General features: G+C 41.7%; 2 protein-coding genes across 4 annotated transcripts in view; both read right to left on the minus strand.

Moving 5' to 3' along the window:
• The window catches only part of CHCHD6 (coiled-coil-helix-coiled-coil-helix domain containing 6), a 238,841-nt gene extending 226,083 nt beyond the window's left edge, over positions 1 to 12,758 (minus strand). For 2 of the 3 annotated variants that reach the window (XM_060766196.2, XM_060766195.2), the window contains exons 1-4: positions 12,569 to 12,757; positions 6,441 to 6,564; positions 3,603 to 3,672; positions 138 to 282 (exon numbers count right to left, since the gene is read on the minus strand). In XM_060766196.2, the coding sequence (XP_060622179.2) occupies positions 138 to 282; positions 3,603 to 3,672; positions 6,441 to 6,564; positions 12,569 to 12,658 (429 nt within the window). In that variant the 5' untranslated portion in view covers positions 12,659 to 12,757. Of the gene's footprint in view, positions 1 to 137; positions 283 to 3,602; positions 3,673 to 6,440; positions 6,565 to 12,568 lie in introns of all 3 variants that reach the window. The other variant, XM_060766197.2, reaches the window with a different exon arrangement.
• A 4,002-nt stretch (positions 12,759 to 16,760) lies between these two features.
• The window catches only part of TPRA1 (transmembrane protein adipocyte associated 1), a 42,569-nt gene continuing 37,767 nt past the window's right edge, over positions 16,761 to 21,562 (minus strand). The window contains exon 11 of the mRNA XM_060766193.2: positions 16,761 to 20,259. Within this exon, the coding sequence (XP_060622176.2) occupies positions 20,025 to 20,259 (235 nt within the window). The 3' untranslated portion in view covers positions 16,761 to 20,024. The remainder of the gene's footprint in view (positions 20,260 to 21,562) is intronic.

Consider the following 21,562-nt stretch of genomic DNA (forward strand, 5'->3'; position numbering starts at 1 on the left):
GAGACAGAGGACAAGGAAAACCAGTATTTTAATACATTCATTCGAGTAAGTTTTTTTTTAACAAATCTGACCACAAGAAAGGTAATGCAGGAAAAAGAAGAGGACAATGCAGTGTTACTGAGTGTTATGATACTCACAATCTGAGCTGTTTTCTGCTTCTCTTCATTGGTGTTAATCCTCTCCCGCTGAAGAGTTACATTTAGACTCTCAGTGGCTGCCTCCCGCTCCCTTTTGGCCAGTCGAAGCAGCTCCTCTTGGACCATGGCCTGCTCCTGTTCATACCTGTGAGGCAAAGAAGGGGATCAACAATCACTGATTAAAATTAAGATGCAGTTCCCTTGGCCATATTGGAATCACAGCAAGCAGAGATCCAACCTTAAATCTGGCACTCTTATCAACTCAGTATTGCATTTCCTGAAGTACAACAGGTTTTAATGTTAATTCTGCAACAAGAAATCTAATCAGTAAGTGGCCAGTTCGATCTTGATGATGGTTCTCATGTCCAGATATCAATTATCTCCCAGGTAAGGGAATAAAAGATTTATTAAGCCATTTTGTAGATCACATCAGTGCTCAGGTAGTTCATAATGTCTGGGAAATAATGTCATTGTCCTAAAGGCAACAGAGAACATGCACTTCATAGCAACCATTTTACAGCAACAGATCTTAGTCCACTGTGCTTTTTATATTTGACATAATATGTCTAATGCCAAAATCAAAACAATCTATATCACAGATGTCAAAGTCAAGGCCTGCAAGCCAAATTCAGCCTTCCATGCCATTTTATGTGGTCCTCCCAGATGCTGGACTATAACTCCTGTATTCCTCATCATTAGATATCATGACTGGAACTGATGAAAGTTGTTATACAGTAACATCTAGGAGGCTGCAGTTTGTTCTCTTTAATTAGGATAGGAGGGTCTGAATTTAGATACGGGAAATCCCCTGTTGATGAACAAGATAAGTTCTGTAGGTTTGTTCTCAATTTGGATTTGTATGTAAGTCACAACAGGTAAATTTTCTAAGTATAACTCTAACCAAAATTCATATTTTTTTCGTTTTGGATAGCATAGGGAAGGGTTAACATCCCCATAACTTTTTTTTGCTGTTTATGCCCTTATTCAAAAGATTTCACTTCACTTTCTGTCCCTGTGACAATTGGATTTTGAAATTTTGGGATTTTCCTAGAAACAAGGTTTGGTGATAAAGCCATTGTGTTTCTCACAGGAGTGAACCTTACTTCCTAGGGTTGGTTTTCCTCTTACTTACTGTTGTCTCACCCCTGTTTGTAACTAGGAGTCAGATATAAGTTGGATGTTTGTAACTCGGGAACTGCCTGTACAAGGCTAGTGGATATGCTGTTCGACTTTAAAATATCTTTTAACCTTTCCTCAACTTCAGAGCCAGAAGTTGGAGTTGGAGTTGCTGGGTTGGAGTTCTCATTTTCCCCAGTCTGCATGGTGGATAATCAAAAGGGATGGGAGTTGTCATTCAATAACATCTGAGGATGTTAAACCAAAAGTAAAACCTAAAGAGCAACGACTGCTATGAAATAAAATGACCAGACATGCAGAAAGAAGAAACATAGTAGTAACCGGGGGCTTCAACTACTATATTTGTTGGAAAACAAACTTTGCAAATAGTACGAAGTCCAACAAATTCCTCATTTGTCTTGAGGACAATTTTATTGACCAGAAGGTAGAAGAGGCTACATGGGGTTCAGCTATTCTGAATCTGATTCTAACCAACAGTGAGAATCTGGTCAATAGAATGGAAGTGGTGGGATCCTTAAGTGGGAGTGACCATGTGCTCCTAGAGTTTGTGATACAAAGGAAGGGTGAAACTAAGAGAAGTCAAACCCGCATTTAGGAAAGCCAGCTTCAGGAAATTTAAGGAAATACTGAGTGTGGTTCCATGGACAGAAATAACCTTCTTGCAAGAAAACTAGTCAAATGTGGGCTAGGCAATACTACTATTAGGTGGTTCTGTAATTGGTAAGCAACTGAACCCAAAGGGTGCTCACCAATGGTTCCTCTTCATCATAGACAGAAATGATGAATGGAGTGCCGCAGGATTTGGTCCTGGGTCCAGTTCGGTCCAACATCTTTATTAATGACTTGGATGAAGGTTTAGAGCAGAGGTCCTCAAACTAAGGCCCGGGGGCTAAATGCGGCCCTTCAAGGTCATTTACCCGGCCCTCGCTTAGGGTCAACCTGTCTGTAACGACTTGAAAGCACACAACAACAACAACAATCCTATCTCATCAGCCAAAAGCAGACCCACACTTCCTATTGAAATACTAATAAATTTATATTTGTTAAAATTGTTCTTCATTTTAATTATTGTATTGTTTTAAGTGGTTTTTTTCACTACAAATAAGATATGTGCAGTGTGCATAGGACTTCATTTATGCTTTTTTTTTTCAAATTATAATCTGGCCCTTCAACAGTTTGAGGGACTGTGACCTGGTCCTCTGTTTAAAAAGTTTGAGGACCCCTGGCTTAGAGGGTGTAATTATCAACTTTGTAGATGAAACCAAATTAGGAGGGATAGCTAATATTTCAAAGGACAGGATCAGAATTCAAAATGGCCTTAACAGATTAGAGAGCTGGGCCAAAACTAACAAAATGAATTTCAACAAGGATAAATGTAAGATACTCCACTTAGGAAAAATGAAATGCAAAGAGTCGCCTGAGGGCTGAGAAGAGCGGTATATAAATGAAGCAAATAAATAAATAAATAAGATACAGGATGGGTGATGCCTGGCTTGACAACAGTCCATGTGAGAAAAATCTTGGAGTCTTCATGGACAACAAGTTGAACATGGCAATGCAGTCGTTGTTGGCAGTTTTTGGTCTAAAACTATCTAGTGGTCTGTCATCCCTGTATTTTAACAGTTTTAGATAAACTATTTTGCGCAATGCTTTTGACATGAAATAAATAAATAAACCTGGAATACTGTGTCCAATTCTGGGCACCACAGTTCAAAAGAGATATTGACAAGCTGGAAGGTGTCCAAAGGAGAGCAACTGAAATGATCAAAGTCCTTGAGACCATGTCCTATGAAGAGTGTCTTAAATAACTGAGTATGTTTAGCCTACAGAAGAGAAGGTTGAAAGGAGACATGATAGCCATGTATAAATATGTGAAAGAGTGTCATACGAAAAGGGAGCAGACATGTTTTCTGCTGCCCTTGAAACCAGGACTCAGAGCAATGGGTTCAAATTACAGGAAATCAGATCCCACTTGAACATTAGGAAGAACTTCCTGACCTATGAACTGTTCAACAGTGGAACTCTCTGCCTCAAGGTGTGGTGAAATCTCCTTCCTTGGAAACTTTTAAACAGAGGCTGAATAGCCATCTGTTAGGGATTCTTTTATTGTGCTTTTCCTGCATGGCAAGGGGTAGGATTAGATAGCCACTGTGGTACCTTCCAGCTCTATGATTCTATGAAAATTATAGTTGGCCTGTATCCAAACATTCTCTGTATCCACACGTTCTCTGTCCATGAATCCAATGGCACTTTGAAAGCAGCCATAAGGATGATCTGGCCCTCAATGAGTTTGACACCACTGATCTAAATGATACAAGAATATCTCACCTCTTGTACAGTTCCTCCTCTGCCTCAGATGGCTTTCGACCCAAATTGTCTGGTGTAGGTGGACAAATTCCTGGAGAAAGGGGGAGAAAATCATCACTGTGGAAGCCTGAGCTGCACATCTTTTTAATTTGTGAAAATATAGGGCATATAATTAATCTCATTCATGAGAACATAAGATAGAAAAGCAAGAATTTAGGAACTGGTGGAACTAAATTAAAAGGTAATCCTGTACGTATTAAGAGAAAATCTTACTTTAAAACACGATATTAAGAAAAGTAGGTAAAACCTAACACCATGGCTGAATAAATTGCTCCTGTGAAATTCTCCACAAGGCAAGTAGGAGTTATGTAGAATCAAAGCAAAGAGACAGGTAGAAACTTTGGAAACTCCACCAGTACATTTTAAAAAGAAATACCTATTCACCCATTTTAAACTATATTTTATTTAGTATGGAGCATACGTTTCTGGCAATAATGAGCTGGTTCACTAAACCACAAATCACTCTGGATCCTGTAAAACAACAAGATTAAGGATCCTGGAGGGACAACTGACAGATGAGCCAAGAATGCACGTTTGGGCACTATAATGGAAATCAAAAACCAGCTGACTTAGGTAAGCAAACCACTCACAAGAGACCAGCCTTTGCAACAAGCCATTAAGCAGAGAATGAAACAGCTGAGCTCCATCAGAATTCTTTCACTTCTTTCTCCCTGGTAACATCTGGAACTGGTTTGTGAACTTTTGAATACCCAGGACTACACAAGATGCTCCTCGTGCAATCCCCACGCACCAAGAAGCAGGCAGTTCACCTCCATTCTTCTAAAATGACACTAGTCATAAATAGTGTTTCCGTCTGTTACAGCTGCTTTCCCTAAATGCTGCATAGAACATTATAATAGTCTTCTGAACATACACAGAGGAGACAACAAAGATTATTATTATTATTATTATTATTATTATTATTATTACTTTATTTGTACCCCGCTAGCATCTCCCAAGGGATTCGATGCGGCTTACAACGGGCCGAAGCCCACACAATACAACAATACAACAATACATCAATACATCAATACATCAATACAACAATACATCAATAGTCTTCAGTGTGGGACCTGCATTCAACCCCATCCTCCTCCATAAGACTTTTAAAAAAACGTATAAAGTCATCCCTCCACATTTGCTGGGGTTAGGGGCACAGGACCACCCCTCCCATGAAAGTGAAAAACCTCAAGCCAAGAAATAGTTAATTTCTTACCTGAAAGAACACTTCTCTAGGAATTTCTCTACAGTCAACGTCTGCTGGAAGCGAACCAGAGAATTGCACTGGAGGACCTAGATATTCCTAGAGAGGAATTCTCTCTAGAAAACTCTAGATTCAATATGACTAGAGAATTTTGACCATAGAACTGTTCTGGAGGTTCTAGAGTAGTGATGGCAAATGTTTTAGAGATGGACCGCCATTTGTTTACCCATAGCACACATTCAAAATCAACTCACTTGCCTGAAAGGTTGTGTGTTCCCATAGCTAACTAAAAAGACTATATATTCAAGAAAACCAAAGTCCTCTTCCAGCAGTCACCAGCCAATCCCTTTCCAATGCCAGAAATACAACTTAATGGTGTAACATTAGAAAATGTTGACCATTTCCACTACCTTGGCAGCCACCTCTCCACAAAAGTCAACATTGACAATGAAATTCAACACCGCCTGAGCTTTGAAAGTGCAACATTTTTCCGAATGAAGCAGAGAGTGTTTGAGGACCGGGACATCCGTAGGGATACCAAGGTGCTTGTTTATAAAGCTATTGTTCTCCCAACCCTGCTATACGCCTGCGAGACGTGGACAGTCTACAGACGTCACATGCAACTCCTGGAACGATTCCATCAGCGCTGCCTCCGAAAAGTCCTGCAAATCTCTTGGGAAGACAAGCGGACAAATGTCAGCATGCTGGAAGAAGCAAAGACCACAAGCATTGAAGCAATGGTCCTCTGCTATCAACTCCACTGGACTGGCCAAGTTGTCCGGATGCCCAACCACCGTCTCCCAAAGCAGTTGCTCTATTCCGAACGGAATGTTAAAAAAGAAGAACTTTATTTTTTACCCCGCCTCCATCTCCCCGAAGGGACTTGGGGTGGCTTACATGGGGCCCAAGCCCAGGCAGAATACAGTTTAAAATGTTGGAGGACAGGAAAAAAGATTTAAAAATGGGCTCAAAGCCAACCTTTAAAACTTTGGCATAGACACTGAGAACTGGGAAGCCCTGGCCCTTGAGCACTCTTGTTGGAGGTCAGCTGTGACCAGCAGTGCTGCAGAATTTGAAGAGGCACAAATGGAGGGCAAAAGAGAGAAATGTGCCAAGAGGAAGGCGCATCAAGCCAACCCCGACCAAGACTGACTTCCACCTGGAAACCGATGCCCTCACTGTGGGAGAAGATGCAGATCAAGAATAGGGCTCCACAGTCACCTACGGACCCACCGCCAGGATACTACACTTGGAGGACCATCATCCTCAGGCTACGAGGGATCACCTTAGTAAGTAAGTAAGTTGTGGGTGGTATTTGCAGCCAAAACTATGGATTTTGCTTTGACCATGCAAAAGCTAAGGGTAAAACTTGGGGGCATATAACAAATATTTTATCTCTTTTAAAAATGTATAGAGGTAACATACTTAGGAACTGCTAAATAAATAAATAATCTCTGTAGTCATCCTAATGGAAGAAGCATGTAGTAAAGCAACTGATTTCTCAATTGAATACACCAAAAATAGGGCTGCTAGACATTTGTCATTCACATGGATGCTATTAAAATCTAGTTCTGAGTAATAAAGGCATTAAATACCTGTTGGCGCCTTAGACTTCGCTTCTGCAGGTTGCGATATGGGAGACGGAGGGACCGGTGGTGCTCGTTGATCCTTTTTAGTTTGGCACGATTGTTTCATCCTGTTCACTACATCTTCAGAAAGCTAACACAAATTGTAAAAGGCAAGGGAGGAAAGGTTAGTGAAATTATACTTTCTATACCTCACAATATGGATGAACTCCTAACTTCTCTTTTTGACATCAAGAAATCATAACATAGCTACTGCGTTTCTGAGAAACTGAAAGATGCAACAACTTATTGTCAATGTCAAAACAATGAGAACCACACTAAAAAGTAACAACGGACACAATAAAGTTTAGCTTGCCACACCTTTAATGATGCTGATGTTTATAATTGGCTTGGATTTTAATGCATTGTTTATTTATCAATATGTATATGTGTGGCATTGAATTGTTGCCTTTGTAAAGCCGCTCTGAGTCCTCTTGCGGGGGGGAATGGGGGGGGTTATAAGTGTGGTAAATAAAGAAATAAATGTTCTTGTAGTTGGCTGTTTTATGACAGTTCTCATCATTATTATTAATATTATTAAACTTTATTTGTACCCCGCTAGCATCCCCCGAAGGATTCGATGCGGCTTACACAGGCCGAGGCCTCAACACACAACATAACAATACAATCTAAGCAAATCAAACAATTAAGAACAGAATAAAGCAAAATAAACAACAGGCACAATACACTAAAACACAATAAAACTGGGCCGGGCCAGAGAATGGGTACAAAGATTAAAAGTGCTGATGTGACAGGAGGTGTGTAAAGGGCTTCTAGGGCAAGTGCGATGTGCAGCAATCATTGGTTCTTATAAAGTGCTTATGGAACTTGGTAGTGGAAATTTCCTAATCTGGGAAGGCGAATCGGAAAAGTCAGGTCTTCAAGTTCTTTCTGAAGACAGCCAATGTAGGGGCCTGTCTAAGGTCTTTGGGGAGGGTGTTCCAGAGTCGGGGGCCACCACGGAAAAGGCCCTGTCCCGCGTCCCCACCAAGCGCACTTGCGACGCCGGTGGGATCACGAGCATGGCCTCTCCAGATGACCGAAGTGAACATGTGGGTTCGTAGATGGAAATGCGGTCATGCAGGTAGGCTGGTCCCAAACCGTTCAGGGCTTTGTAGGTAAGCACCTGCACCTTAAATTGGGCTTGGAATATAAACGGCAGCCAGTGGAGCTCCTTGAACAGGAGGGTTGACCTCTCTCTGTAAGGGGCCCCCGTTAGCATCCTGGCTGCTGATCGTTGGACCAGTTGGAACTTTCGAGCCGTCTTCAAGGGCAGCATTGCAATAGTCCAATCTGGAGGTGACCAAGGCATGGACCACTCCAGCCAGATCCGCCTTCGCGAGGTACGGTTATTGAGCGCTGTTTTAAGCTTAAACTTTGTTTTATATGCTATTGGCTTTATCTTGTATTGTGTGTTTATTTTATGTGTTGTTTTAGACACTATCTGGTTTTCTGGTTTTTTTCCCCAATTCTCATGTGCATATGGTTAGTTTTCAGTGAAAAGTTTGTACTGCTCTTAGAATTATAGAGTTGGAAGAGACCTCATGGGCCATCCAGTCCAACCTCCTGCCAAGAAGCAGAAAAATTGCATTCTTCTTGTTTGTGGTCCCTCATTTATTTAATTATTTATTTATTTGCTGTATTTGTATACCGCCTTTCTCAGCCAATCGGTGACTCAAGGTGGTTTCCAACAAATGAATACATATAAAAACATAATACAGATTAAAACATTAAACAATATAAAACACCACAAAAGCAATAAAAACAACATCATTAGCGTCCCGTTGTTATCAAGCATCGTCCAGTTCCATTGGCAAATAGTTCGATTTCCTATATTAGCTACTCTGCATTTGTAAACGCTTGCTCGAACAGCCATGTTTTAACTTACCTCCGAAATGTTAAGAGGGAGGGAACAGATCTAATCTTCCTAGGGAGGGTGTTCCATAGCCGAGGGGCCACCACTAAGAAGGCCCTGTCTCTCCCCGCCAAACGTACTTGAGACAAAGGCGGGACCGAGAGCAGGGCCTCCCCAGATGATCTTAGAGTCCTCGATGGTTTTAAGGGGAGACACGTTCAGACAGGTACGTTGGGCCAGAACTGTTTAGGGCTTTATAAGCCAAAGCCAGCACTTAAAGATGTGAGGAATCCCACAGATTGGCCCATCCATTTCTGAGACTATGCTATCCCTGCATTCAGGTGTTTGGGAGTCCAAATCGCCTTGTATGTTGAAAACCTACATAAAATATTAATGTTAGTATTTAACAAACAAACAAAAGAACCAGCTCTTTCAAGAAGCTCTGTCACTGCTTCCTCCCCTCTTCCCTCTGTTCTCCTCATTTGTTGTTTTATCTCTGACTTAAACTACCACATTGATCAGCTCTCATGGCAGAAGTGCTTGCAGCATGAAAATAGCTAAAATAATCTACATTTTCACCTCCAACTCACATACTGTCTGCTGGGAATTGACTAGGTCTTTTTCTCATTCTTTTAGTGCTGGGGGGAGATTCTAATCAATTAACTCCAATATACATAGCATTACTTGAATCTGAACAAAAGGTTTTTCATGTACTTCAACATTTGAACTGGCAGCCCTTGCAATAATCAGCATTTTACAGTTTGAAGCTTGTCATTCTGTACAAGTGGTTCAGGCTAAATTTCTATTAGCAAAGCAAACACACTTCGGGGTTTGTTGCAATCCAGGATTAACAGAGGTTGGATATATACTGCCATACAGTCAGTCCAAACTGCATTCTATTGTCAGTGTAGACCCATATAATGTAGACCAATGCCATTCAAACAGCATTATATGGTAGTGTAGTTACAGTCCAGCTCCCTATTTAACATACCCAACAAGATTTTACTTAGATGATATTCCACACAGGAAATATCAGGATGTTAAAAAGAAAGATTGCTTTATAAAATTATTGCAAAGCTACGTTGATTGAGAAATCACTCTAAACATCCTGACTTGCTGCTAAAGGTACAGTTTTTTTAGTAATTTTGTTGCATGAAACAAAGTTTGTGTACATTGCCACATCAGACACCCATGTGGCCAGTTCCAAAGTATATTATTATTATTATTATTATTATTATTATTATTATTTCCGAAGTCTGGTTTCTCTTCAGATTGTATAAATCTTCCTCCTTTTTTAAATTAATAAACCTTATTAGGAAAACTATGCTCCTACTCACCTTTAGACGCAACTCTTTCATAAGCCTTCCTGCTCTTTTAGAAGAAACAGGCAAAGGAAGCCTTATGGAGTTTTAAAGACCTATAGATATATTGTCCTAATTGTCATATTCGGAAGGCCCTAAGTCCTTATTGTTAAGTAGATCACAGAAGGAAGATGCTACACAATACTGAGGAAAACGAGGGCTGAGGGATTCTTCTGATCAAACACGAGGATCCAAGCACTACAGGCAGGTGTCCTGCAGCCAAAGTAATCCCTAAACCACACAATCCCAAATTACTGCCTAGTTGCATTGTATGGCATCCCAGGATTTGCAGTTTTGTGTAGCACTAGAACTCTCTAGGTGACCATTCTCAAAACAATAACAAATCCTAAAATCCTGTAGGATGGAGCTATGGCAGTTTAAAGCAGTGTGTGTATGAGTGGCAGGATGTTGTATTAGCCCTCCAGGAGTTTTGGACTCCAACTCCCACAATTCCTATGGCTCTTAGGGGTTTTTGGAAAGGCATGATATTTTGGATATCATAACCTTTTGGAAAACCAGCATCTCCATAGCCTTTTGAAGAAAAATGGTAATCACAACCATTTGAAAATCATAACCTTTTGTAAAAGTATGATCTTCCAAAGAGCCCAAACCTCATTTAAGTAAAATCTTCTCTTCAATGGTATATGACCACATGTACATATGCAAGTGGACTGATAACCTGGTTATCTCTGATCTGTTTGAAACAGATATGCCAAAGCACAAAATACAGCAGTTCTTCAAAAGTATTCTTTTCAGTGCCCAAGAATATCTATTCTCCCACGAAACATCTTGTTTCTATATCATGCTCTCAAGAGACAAAAATAAAGTAGACTTTGTCAAAAGTAACATATTTGGTTTACTTATAATCTTCATATATTCAGCATACTGGTACATTAACTTGTACCAGTTACATACTGGTACGTAATCCAATTGTAATCCAGTTACATACAGATAGGTTTTGAATTGGTTTCTCTGTGCTGATAACACAGGGCATCTTTCTTAGAATCAAAAGCAACATTAGTTTGCTCTTAACAGTTCAAAGTTTCATGGCCTCTCTATGTTCTAAAATGGAATCTGACCTTAGGGTAGTCCCTGATCCAATCATGTGGCCTGCAGCCCCACCCACAACTTCAAGGAACATAGAGTAAAGGGAAAGCTGCATACCAAAACACACACATATACATGCGCGCGCACACAATACAGTAAGCAAAAGGAAGGGGCCTGAGGCTGTGAGGAATGATGGGAGCTGAAGTCCAAAACACCTTGAAGGCCCAAATTGGCCCAGGTAGAATTAATGCAGTTCAGCACCACTTTAACTCCCAAAGCTCAATGCTGTGGAGCCCTGGGAGATGTAGTTTGGCAGGGTTTTTAGCCTCTCTTGCCAAAGAGTCCTGGTACCTCACCACACTTACTTACTTAGGCGATCCCACGTACGTCGAGAATGATGGTCCTCCAGATGTGATGTCTTGGTGGTGGGTCCGTAGGTGGCTGTGGAGCCCTATTCTTGATCCACATTTGTTAATGAGACATGCCGCATTATCACAGGATGGAACGGCTATGGAACGCCCTTCCTAGGAAGATTAGATCGGCTTTTTCGCTCCTATCATTCCGAAAGCATCTTAAGACATGGCTTTTTGAGCTGGCATTTGAAAATAATGGAATAACTATATGGCGGAACTGGACATTGTTTTAAGGATTATCGATTGAATTATGTTTTATTATAATGTTTGATATAATGTTTTTATATTGTATATTGTAATCGTGTCCTTGGAGGCATTGAACTCTTGCTTTGTAAACCGCCTCGAGTCACCGGAAGGCTGAGAGAGGGGCAGTATAGAAATGTACTAAATAAATAAATCATATACAAAACAAATTACTAGTGGAAGATTAAAGAAGGTTGACATTTTCAACAGGAATTGCAGGAGTTGAAGCCCAAAACACCTGGAGGGCCCAAATTTGTCCATTTTATTTATCGTATCAGGAGCAACCAGACATTTGTATTACATTTTTTAACAAAACAAACAAACAGAGAAAACACAAAGTTTGCAAGCTTGATAGTTGATTAAATGTCCTTTGACCAGTATCTGGCGACTTGGAGTGCCTCTGGTGTTGCTGCAAGGAGGTCCTCCATTGTGCATGTAGCAGGGCTCAGGGTGCATTGCAGCAGGTGGTCATGCCTGGATTAGACGCTTTAATTGCCTTGGCTCAATGGCATGGAACCACTGGAGTTGTAGTGGTGAGAAAGAAATGTAAAGAAGGGCTTAAAGCCAACCTTAAAAACTGGGGCATAGACACCGAGAATTGGAAAGCCCTGGAGCGCTCTAACTGGAGGTCAGCTGTGACCAGCAGTGCTGCGGAATTCGAAGCGGCACGAACGGAGGGCGAAACTGCGGGAGAAGATGCGAATCAAGAATAGGGCTCCACAGCCACCTACAGACCCAACAACCAAGACACCACATCTGGAGGACCATCATCCTCAAGGTATGAGGGATTGTCTAAGTGAGTGAGTAAGTGTGGCGAGGCACCAGGACGCTTTGGCAAGGGAGGCTAAAGACCCTGCCAAACTACATCTCCCAGGGCTCCACAGCATTGAACCTTGGGAGTTAAAGTGGTGCAGAACTGCATTAATTCTACAGTGTAGAGAAGCTTGGCCCAACTTGGGCCCTCCAGGTGTTTGGGACTTCAACTCCCACCATTCCTCACAGCCTCGGGCCCTTTCCTTTCCCCCCTCAGCTTAAGCGGCTGAGGGGGGAAAGGAAAGGGCCTGAGGCTGTGAGGAATGGTGGGAGTTGAAGTCCTAAACACCTGGAGGGCCCAAGTTGGCCCAGGTAAGGCGTCAGGTCAGCAGGCAGGCAAGGAAGCCCTCTCCCTCCCTCACTCACCCGGATGCCCTGCAAGACCCGCACGCGGTCCTCCTCGTCCAGCTCGAAGGAGACCTTCCTCCTGCCCTGGCTGCTCCCGCTGCCGCCCATCACGCCGGCACCGCAGAGGCAGAAGAGGAGAAAAGCCCAGTCCGTCCACACAAACTCAAAGACACCACGCTCTTCTCCACCGGCCTACAAAGCCTCCCCCGATTGGCCACCGCTAAAGAAGCGCCCAATCGCGCGGCGCGGTGTTGGAAGCCGGCCGCGAGGCACGCTGGGAGATGTAGTCTTTCTCACCCCTCCGCCGCTGTCAAGGATGCTCCAAGAAGGACCACATTTGCCCGGAAGGGCGCGCAGAAGCGGTGGCGCGGCAATGGCTCTGGGCAGCCCGCTGCGCCTCTTTTAAGCATCATACGGTTTACATATCCATTTGCCGCAAAGCTGAGGCTGGCCAGATAGTTTGAGACTCTCAACAAACTCTCCCCATTGGAGTCGCTTCATAATGGTCGGTTTTCATACATTTTAGCGTGAGAAAGGAAAGCAATACATCCTCGTTGGGACATGGCATTTGTTTAGAATCATAGAATCCTAGAGTTGGAAGAGACCTCATGGGCCATCCAGTCCAACCCCCGCCAAGAAGCAGGAAAATCGCATTCAAAGCACCCCCGACAGAAGGCCATCCAGCCTCTGTTTAAAAGCCTCCAAAGAAGGAGCCTCCACCACACTCAGGGGCAGAGAGTTCCACTGATGAACAGCTCTCACAGTCAGGAAGTTCTTCCTCATGTTCAGATGGAATCTCCTTTCTTGTAGTTTGAAGCCATTGCACCAAGTCCTAGTCTCCTTTCATGGAATCTCCTTTCTCCAGCGTCCTCGTCTCCAGGGCAGCAGAAAACAAGCTTGCTCCCTCCTCCCTATGACTTCCTCTCACATACTTATACATGGCTATCATATCTCCTCTCAGCCGTCTCTTCTTCATTCTAAACATGCCCAGCTCTTTAAGCCGCTCCTCAAAGGGCTTGTTCTCCAGACCCTTGATCATTTTAGTCGCAGATCATTCTAACCTGCGACCATTTGGTCAACAAGTTTAGCAACTCAGTGGTTTAACCCACTGTGCTACGGGGGCTCCATGAATAATATGCTTCCTGTCAAATATCCTTTTTTTTCCTGACAGCAATAGAGGGAAAGAACCATGTATAATTGTATCTACCAATATAATTAATAAAAAGTCAACTCTCAGAATGCAAAGTGCTTGCAAGCTGCAAATATTTTGCAATTATGCTGTAATGAAGGCTTGCCACCTCCCATGCAACATAATAGAACAGTTGTTATCTGTTTAAAAACTTGAAAAAGCTAATTGTAGGCTTAGGAAGGATTTTAAAACAAAATCTATAAAGGGGTTTTGCTCTGCATTGCCATAGTAACCACAGTAAGGAAACCCGCCTCTGTTTGTAAAACATGTAAATGTAATAAAACACAATTATTTGAATTTAGACTACTGAAAGGGGCTATCTATTTCTCTCAGGTAGAATTGGATTAAATCAACAAGAGAAAACCCATGTTTAAATTACAAAGGTAAATCATGTCTCCCATTTTAACAAAGATCATACATTTCTAAGCCAAAACAAGCTTGTCAAGCTGATTGCCAGAAAAACAAACAAGCATATAGATTTACAAGCAACAGAGGGCTTGGCTCAGAACTAGTCAAATTTCGAATAGATCTTTTGATGTTAATAGATTTTTTGCCATATATAAGAAAATATGGATCCCACTCATATCCTTTTTATTACCTTGAAACATATTTCACATGCCTTTTGTAGTACAGAATTATGTGTGCTTGGAGGCCATGGGGATATATTTATTATTTATTTATTTACAGTTCTTATATTCCGCCCTTCTCACCCCGCAGGGGACTCAGGGCGGATTACAGTCAACACATATATGGCAAACATTCAATGCCAGTTTGACAAACAACATTTAACACACAAATACACCAAGGCTATTTAACTTTTTTCTGGCCGCCAGGGGAGCTGCTGCTTTTCATCGTCCATCAACGACACCGATGAAGTTCTTCCGCATTCCGCATTCCCCGGAGTCTTCTTTCTTTATGGCCTCATAAATTAGTTAAATTTAGCCTCCCACACAAGGTGGTCCCTTATTTTCCTACTTGACAGATGCAACTGTCTTTCGGGTTGCAAAGGTCGACAACGGGCTACACAATGGCTGGACACCCACTCCAGCCCGGGCTGGCTTCGAACTCATGACCTTTTGGTCAGAGTGATCTTAATGCAGCTGACACTCAGCCAGCTGCGCCACAATCCCGTGAAATAATATAGTGAAATTATTTTCTGAATGTCCACTGTATAAACACAGAAGCAAAGCAAGGAGTGAGTTGCCTGAAAACTCAGGCCAATGAATTGTGAAACAGTTCTCTTAGCTCAAGGGGGGCTTAAGGTTTCCTTTCCCCAACTCAAAAACACCTCATAGAATCATAGAGTTGGATGAGACCTTGTGGGCTATCCAGTCCAACCCCCTGCCAAAAAGTAGGAAAGTCGCATTCTAACCACCCCCGATAGATGGCCATCCAGCCTCTGTTTAAAAGCTTCCAAAGAAGGAGCCTCCATCACACTCCGGGGCAGAGAGTTCCACTGCTGAATGACTCTCACACTTTCCTCATGTTCAGATGGAATCTCCTTTATTGTAGTTTGAAGCCATTGTTCCGTGTTCTAGTCTCTAGGGCAGCAGAAAACAAATTTGCTCCCTCCTTCCTGTGACTTCCTCTCACGTATTTATACATGGGTATCATGTCTCCTCTTAGCCTTCTCTTCTTCAGGCTAAACATGCCTAGCTCTTTAAGCCGCTCCTCATAGGGATTGTTCTTCAGACCCTTGATCATTTTAGTCGCCCTCCTCTGGACACGTTCTAGCTTGTCAATATCTCTCTTCAATTGTGTTGCCCATAATTGGACACAACATTCGAGGTGTGGTCTAATCAAAGCACTCCCGACAGATGGCCATCCAGCTTCTGCTTAAAAGCCTCCAAAAAAGGAGCCCTCATCACACTCTGGGGCAGAGAGTTCCAGTGATGAACAACTCTCACAATCAAGAAGTTCTTCCTAATGTTCAGGTGGAATCTCCTTTCCTATAGTTTGAAGCCATTGTTCCGTGTCCTACTTGCAAGGGCAGCAGGAAACGAGCTTGCTCCCTCCTCCCTATGACTTCCCCTGACATATTTATACATGGCCCTCTCAGCCTTCTCTTCTGCAGACTACACATGCCCAGCTCTTTAAGCCGCTCCTCATAGGGGTTGTTCTCCAGACCCTTGATCATTTTAGTTTCCCTCCTATGGACACATTTCAGCTTGTCAACATCTCCTTTAAACTGCAGTGCCCAGAATTGGACACAGTATTCCAGGTGTGGCCTGACCAAGGCAGAATAGAGGGGTAGCATGACTTCCCTGGATCTAGACACTATACTCCTATTGATGCAGGCCAAAATCCCATTGGCTTTTTTTTTTTTTTTTTTGGCTGCTGCTGCTGCTGCATCACATTGTAGGCTCATGTTTAACTTGTTGTCCAAGAGGACTCAAAGTTAATTAGAATTGTTGTTGTGTGTCTTCAAGTCGTTTAGGGTGGGAGCCAGTAAATTACCTTGGAGGGCTGCGTCCAGTCTGTGGCCTTAGTTTGGGAACGCCTGGCCTAGACCATCCTCTAGTTTTCAGGGTAAGGGTGATGAATCTTAGGGTGAGAAGGTTGCCTTCAAAGAGTGTGTGTGTGCACAGTTTTTCAATGTTTAAATTTTGTTAGAATTTGAATGCTGTACACTGTATCTGATGCTTAAGTTTAATCACATCACCAAGGGATCAGCCCTAGGACTCAAGTTTAGACCCTGAAGTCTCAGAACTTGGGATAGTCTTGGCCTAACAACTCTAGAACAAACACATGCTGTAAAAGTGCACAAAATAGGGGTTCTTTGTGAGTAAAATTCAAGATTTCACACTAAACTTTGCGGGTCGTCCCAACTCTACAATTCTACTATTCTGCCATTGCAGTTCTCCATAATTTCCCTTCAGCATTCTAAAATCTAGTAGATAGGAAGAATTGAAGCAGTTCCTTGCTTTCTCACAATATATAATCATTTAATTACTGCAAAGCTTCTACCACTAAATAAACGGATGCACATAAACGAAAGTCTCTACCAGGAGAAAAAGGACATTTTTCTTTATGTCAAAGTTCATTTATTTTACAGACAAAAATATACATTGCTCTACTTATAATCTCTGTTCCACTGTCATGTGGCATCAGCAACATGTTCATGCCCACACCCACACAAACATTTGTGAGATGAACATGGAAGCGTTTTTATATAACCACATAAAAAACACAACGCTTGAAAGAAGGTAATTCCTTCACTTAGTGCAGATAGGCCTCAGCAGCAGAAGACAAATGTGGGTTTATAAGAAAAGATGCTTAAAATGTCAGGGAAAAGGAGAGAACAACAACTTGTAATGGAAGAACTGCTCACAATTTTGAGACTGGTTGACACGTATCAATGTTAACAATAACCCCAAATCAGACTATTCCTTATTCACACAAGGAAATATATCTTCATACTCGAGACTTGTTATTCTGCTGCAAGCTGGAAGAACAGGCATTAAAAAAACCAAACAAACAAGAAACACACACACACATATTCCTGTACTAAACCCCTATGGCAGCTGTACTCAATCTAGTATACTTTGGATTTGCTGGAATACATCACACTTACTACCATGACCCTTGGCCAGGATTGCGGAGATTGAAGTCCAGCTCAAGACAGCTAGACTGGGGAAAACTGAAGCTACAGGGAACCCATAGAAAAGAAAGTAATATTAGTTTATTGCCAAGGATCCCAATACTGAATGATTTCCCAGCATTTTGCCACCATGCAAAATTCTATCAAACTAGAAAGCATCTATCACTCCAGTTGGGGAATGATGAGGATGTGAGGATATAAATAAGTCTTGCACTGAACCTTATGTCTTGCCTCCATTGGTTATAGCCTTTCCAGAACACACACACACACAAAATCTAAGGTGCTACACAAGGAACAGAGATGTTCTTACAATAGATTGGATGACAGCAAGGTCACATCATAGCTCCCCCTTTGCTGAATTTGTTTTTATGGGTCACCATATGAAAGGGGGCGAGCTATAAAGGTCCATGGCCAGCACAATATGCAAGAAAGAGGTTCAAACAACACAGCACACAAGAGACACTTCACCATAAGGGAGAGAACATAGTTAACAGCAGCCAATATGAATAAATGATTGCAGTATCAAATTCACACATTTAGGAAAGGCTAGTTGGGATAGTAGCAAAACTAAAGACAAAGTGCTGATCTCCACAACAATCCTGTTGATCTCCATTGTAGTCATTCGAAACAGACACTATTATATACATTAAAAAATCCAGTCATTTTAAAAGTCTTAAAACAAAAGCAAGGTCTGATTACTTTTAGGATCTTGGTGTAGCTTACAGGCTACAAGAAAAAGGGTGTCTTCACTGCCAAGGAGAGGAATAGCAGGCAGCTTTTATTCTTGCTTGCTTCTCAGACCCAAAGATGTTTACTTGAAATCATGTTTTATTTCATAGGAATCTCCACCCAAGTTTAAAGGGTTACTTCCTTACTGATATGTAACACACCCAACACTGAATCAATGTCACAGTAGTGGGAACAGCAGCAAAAAGAAAGAAACCTCTGTATACTTCTCACAAGTCCCTGCTTTTTCAATAAGTATCTACATATTTAAAATTTAAAATTAAATTAACTGCAATTACTCAAAAAAGGGTACCTGCATTTCACACAAGGGTCAAACTTTCCATTTCTGAATTTTTTATTCTGTCAGGAGGAGCACATTCAGAACGTGACACATGTAAGCCAGGTGTATAAAGTGTGCTTCAAAGATTGGCTGTAATCAATTCTTATTTAATGTTCTGTGTTATCATCTGAATTCTATACCTGTATTCAATAGTCTCATACCAAGAGTACTGTTATTATTACTAAATGATTCAAAAGTCTCTTACTTGGTGGAGTCCACAATTAAATCTCTGAAAGCCTGAAGATAACTTATTGCCAATGCTTTGAAACATTACATGTTTGGACTTCAATCATTACATGTTTGGACTTCAATGCTGGTTTGGGAATTGTAATCCAAACACATACCCTTGGCTAGTAACACTCCTGTAAGATTATACCTGTAGCTACTGCCACTTCTGCCAAGAGAAGAGTCAGCTATGTGCTAGTGGAAGCTCCAGGGAAGTCAGCTAGGAGAAGAGGATCTCTGCCATTCCCTTCAGAGCATAATGAACCCCATCCCAAGTAGAATGTGTTACTGGAGCAATTTATAAATAGCCTAGATCTATCGCTGAAAGCTACAACCACTATTATCCACTGAAAAACCAACCTGCAGTGAAGACGTCCCAGTAACCACAACCTCAACTTAGATGCCACCCTATGCATCCTCCTTGCTCCAAACACATGGTGCTGATGTCTTCTACAGTGTTCTACCCTATTTGAAAGGTTTAGGAACTGTCCATGTTCCCTTCTGTCTTTTCATGTTCTCTGCAGTTTTACCAGCATCCCAGAGCAGAGCACCATTCTGTAGCTCTCCTTAGGCTAAGTTTTTGTTCCAGAAACTTAGTCTATATATACAGTATATGAAACCTATGGCTGCATGTCAACCAGCGGCAGTAGTTTTGTTGCACAGCAACAAGCTCTATGGAGACCTTTCCCTGGTAGCTACTTTGCTTCCCTCTCCTACTATAGTGGGGATAAAATATATACAGACGCATGCACACACAGAGCTTAGCTCTCAGCTTCTTTCTCCATGAGGAAATCCCAGAACATTCTGCAATTCACTCTTAAGTGCTCTATCAAAATCATTTCCAATTTGCTCATTTCGCAGTTCCTGTCAAATTGCAGTTGCCTGAGATCTAGGAAACAGTCCCATTCACCTGCAGGTTCGCTTTCAAGTCAACATTTCTGCTGGGAGCTTAAAGTGGAAGCCCTTGAAAACATAGATGCTGAAGAAATTTTAAAAAGAATATGTCAACACATTCAACCTTGTGTACTGACTGTTATATACATGCTCTACAGAGCAGCCAAAACACACTGGTTGTGCCCGTGTTTCATCATCAACAAAAGACTATGGTCACCTCCAACCATGTGCACATGGAATGCACAAGAAAATGAAGGTCCATCAGGATTTGTATGCTTTCAAAATAAAATCCTCTTTGTTCTCTAGTGAAGTGTTGTCCTTCAAGGATGACCACCATTTCTGATCCTTTGTTCCATACATAATTTAAATATTTTGTTTAAAACACATACACAAATAAGGGGAAGAGCTGATGACCCATTAAGCAGTTCCAGAGGGGAAATCTGTGATGCAGTTGTGAGGTGCCAAAGGGATGTCTTTTTGTAAGGGAACCACTTTTGACTTATGAGTTGATTGCTTTCCAGCGGTCACTGTCAATGCTGTTGATGCTGCCCACGTGGTATGGCATGGAGGCCACGTCATCCAGATAGGCTGCAGTGTCAATCTGAGTGCTGGAGTAGAAGCTAGAATCCATCCCTTCTTTCTTGGCCACCCCATAAGCATGTGGGAGGTGAACATCAACATCCTCAGGCTCATCCACCTGGCATTTGTAGGAGAAGAGGATCTTTGGCTCGGAACTGCAAATGTTGAATGGAAAAGAAAAATAGTATATATTTTTGGAAAATATACTTCAAAGCATAACACTCAGTTCTGATTAAAAAAGATTCCATGCAGAGTGTGGCAGTTTCTGAAATAGGAAATATTAAGCCACACAACTCTTTAGAATTTAGACAAGTTAATTTTTGGGACCTACAACTCTCAGAATCCCATAGGTACCATGAACACTGGCCATGATGACTCAGGAATCTTAGAAGCTGAAACCCAACATGTAACTTTCAAAACTATTGATTTTTTTTCTGGCTCACAACCCTGAGGGAAAATTCAAACGTCAACATGACCAAGACACAATGGCTCTTCCGTTTGTTATTCTTATTTATTCCTTCCTTCTGCATAATTTTCCCTGGAAGCAACCCTCCTAACTGAATTCAGTGGGGTTTACAGGCAATGTCAAAATCTGTCTAACAGAGAAACACTTAAATATTTATAGACATGGCTGTTTATACCAAAACTATTGAACAGCTAAATCAAAATTATATAATTTTATTTGAATCCAGGTTAAACTTTGACTTACAGTTCTGCTTTGCCTCTACGCCCAATGCCAAATTAAAAATTTTATCATCTGCAGTAACTATTAAAATAAGACTGTAACTCCCAGATTGCTCAGTGGCCATACTGCCTTTGGGATTCTGGGAAAGATAATTCAGAAAAGGATCTTTGCCAGTTCTCTGTTAAAAATAGAGGAGCTCTGCCCTTGTTTATGGTGACTACTACATCTCAGCTTACTCTACTTGCACATGAACCTGGAGATCTTCAGATGTGGTGGAATGAAACTCCAAGGATGCCGACACTTCCAAAGTGTAGTAATCCAACACTTCCAAAGAGCTCTCACTTCAGGAAGGCTTCCCTTTAGGATTATCCTACCCATGAACTTGGAATGGCACATCCTACATGTCTGTCTTAAGGGCCCTTCCAAACAGGACCTATATCCCAGGATTCGATCCTATGTTTTCTGTTTATCCCAGATTATTTGGCAGTGCAGAGTCATATAATTCAGTTTAAAGTAGAAAACCTGGGATCGGATCCTGGTATATAGGGACTGTGTGGAAGGGCCCTTAAGAGGCATTGGAAATACACTGAAATAATTATTAATTCCTCACAGCTTAAAAGCCAGGTGAACTATTTGGGCAAAGTATTTCCCCGCCGTGGCCACAAGGCGGCACTCTGAACCCAAATAAACTATGGTTAAAAGAAAGCAAACACTCCTATAAAATTAAAGGTGTTTCTTACTTGAGGGTTTAAAGGCTGACCACGTTAGCTAAG

This window comes from Anolis sagrei, chromosome 2 (assembly GCF_037176765.1).
Source record: "Anolis sagrei isolate rAnoSag1 chromosome 2, rAnoSag1.mat, whole genome shotgun sequence".
Classification (NCBI taxonomy): domain Eukaryota; kingdom Metazoa; phylum Chordata; class Lepidosauria; order Squamata; family Dactyloidae; genus Anolis; species Anolis sagrei.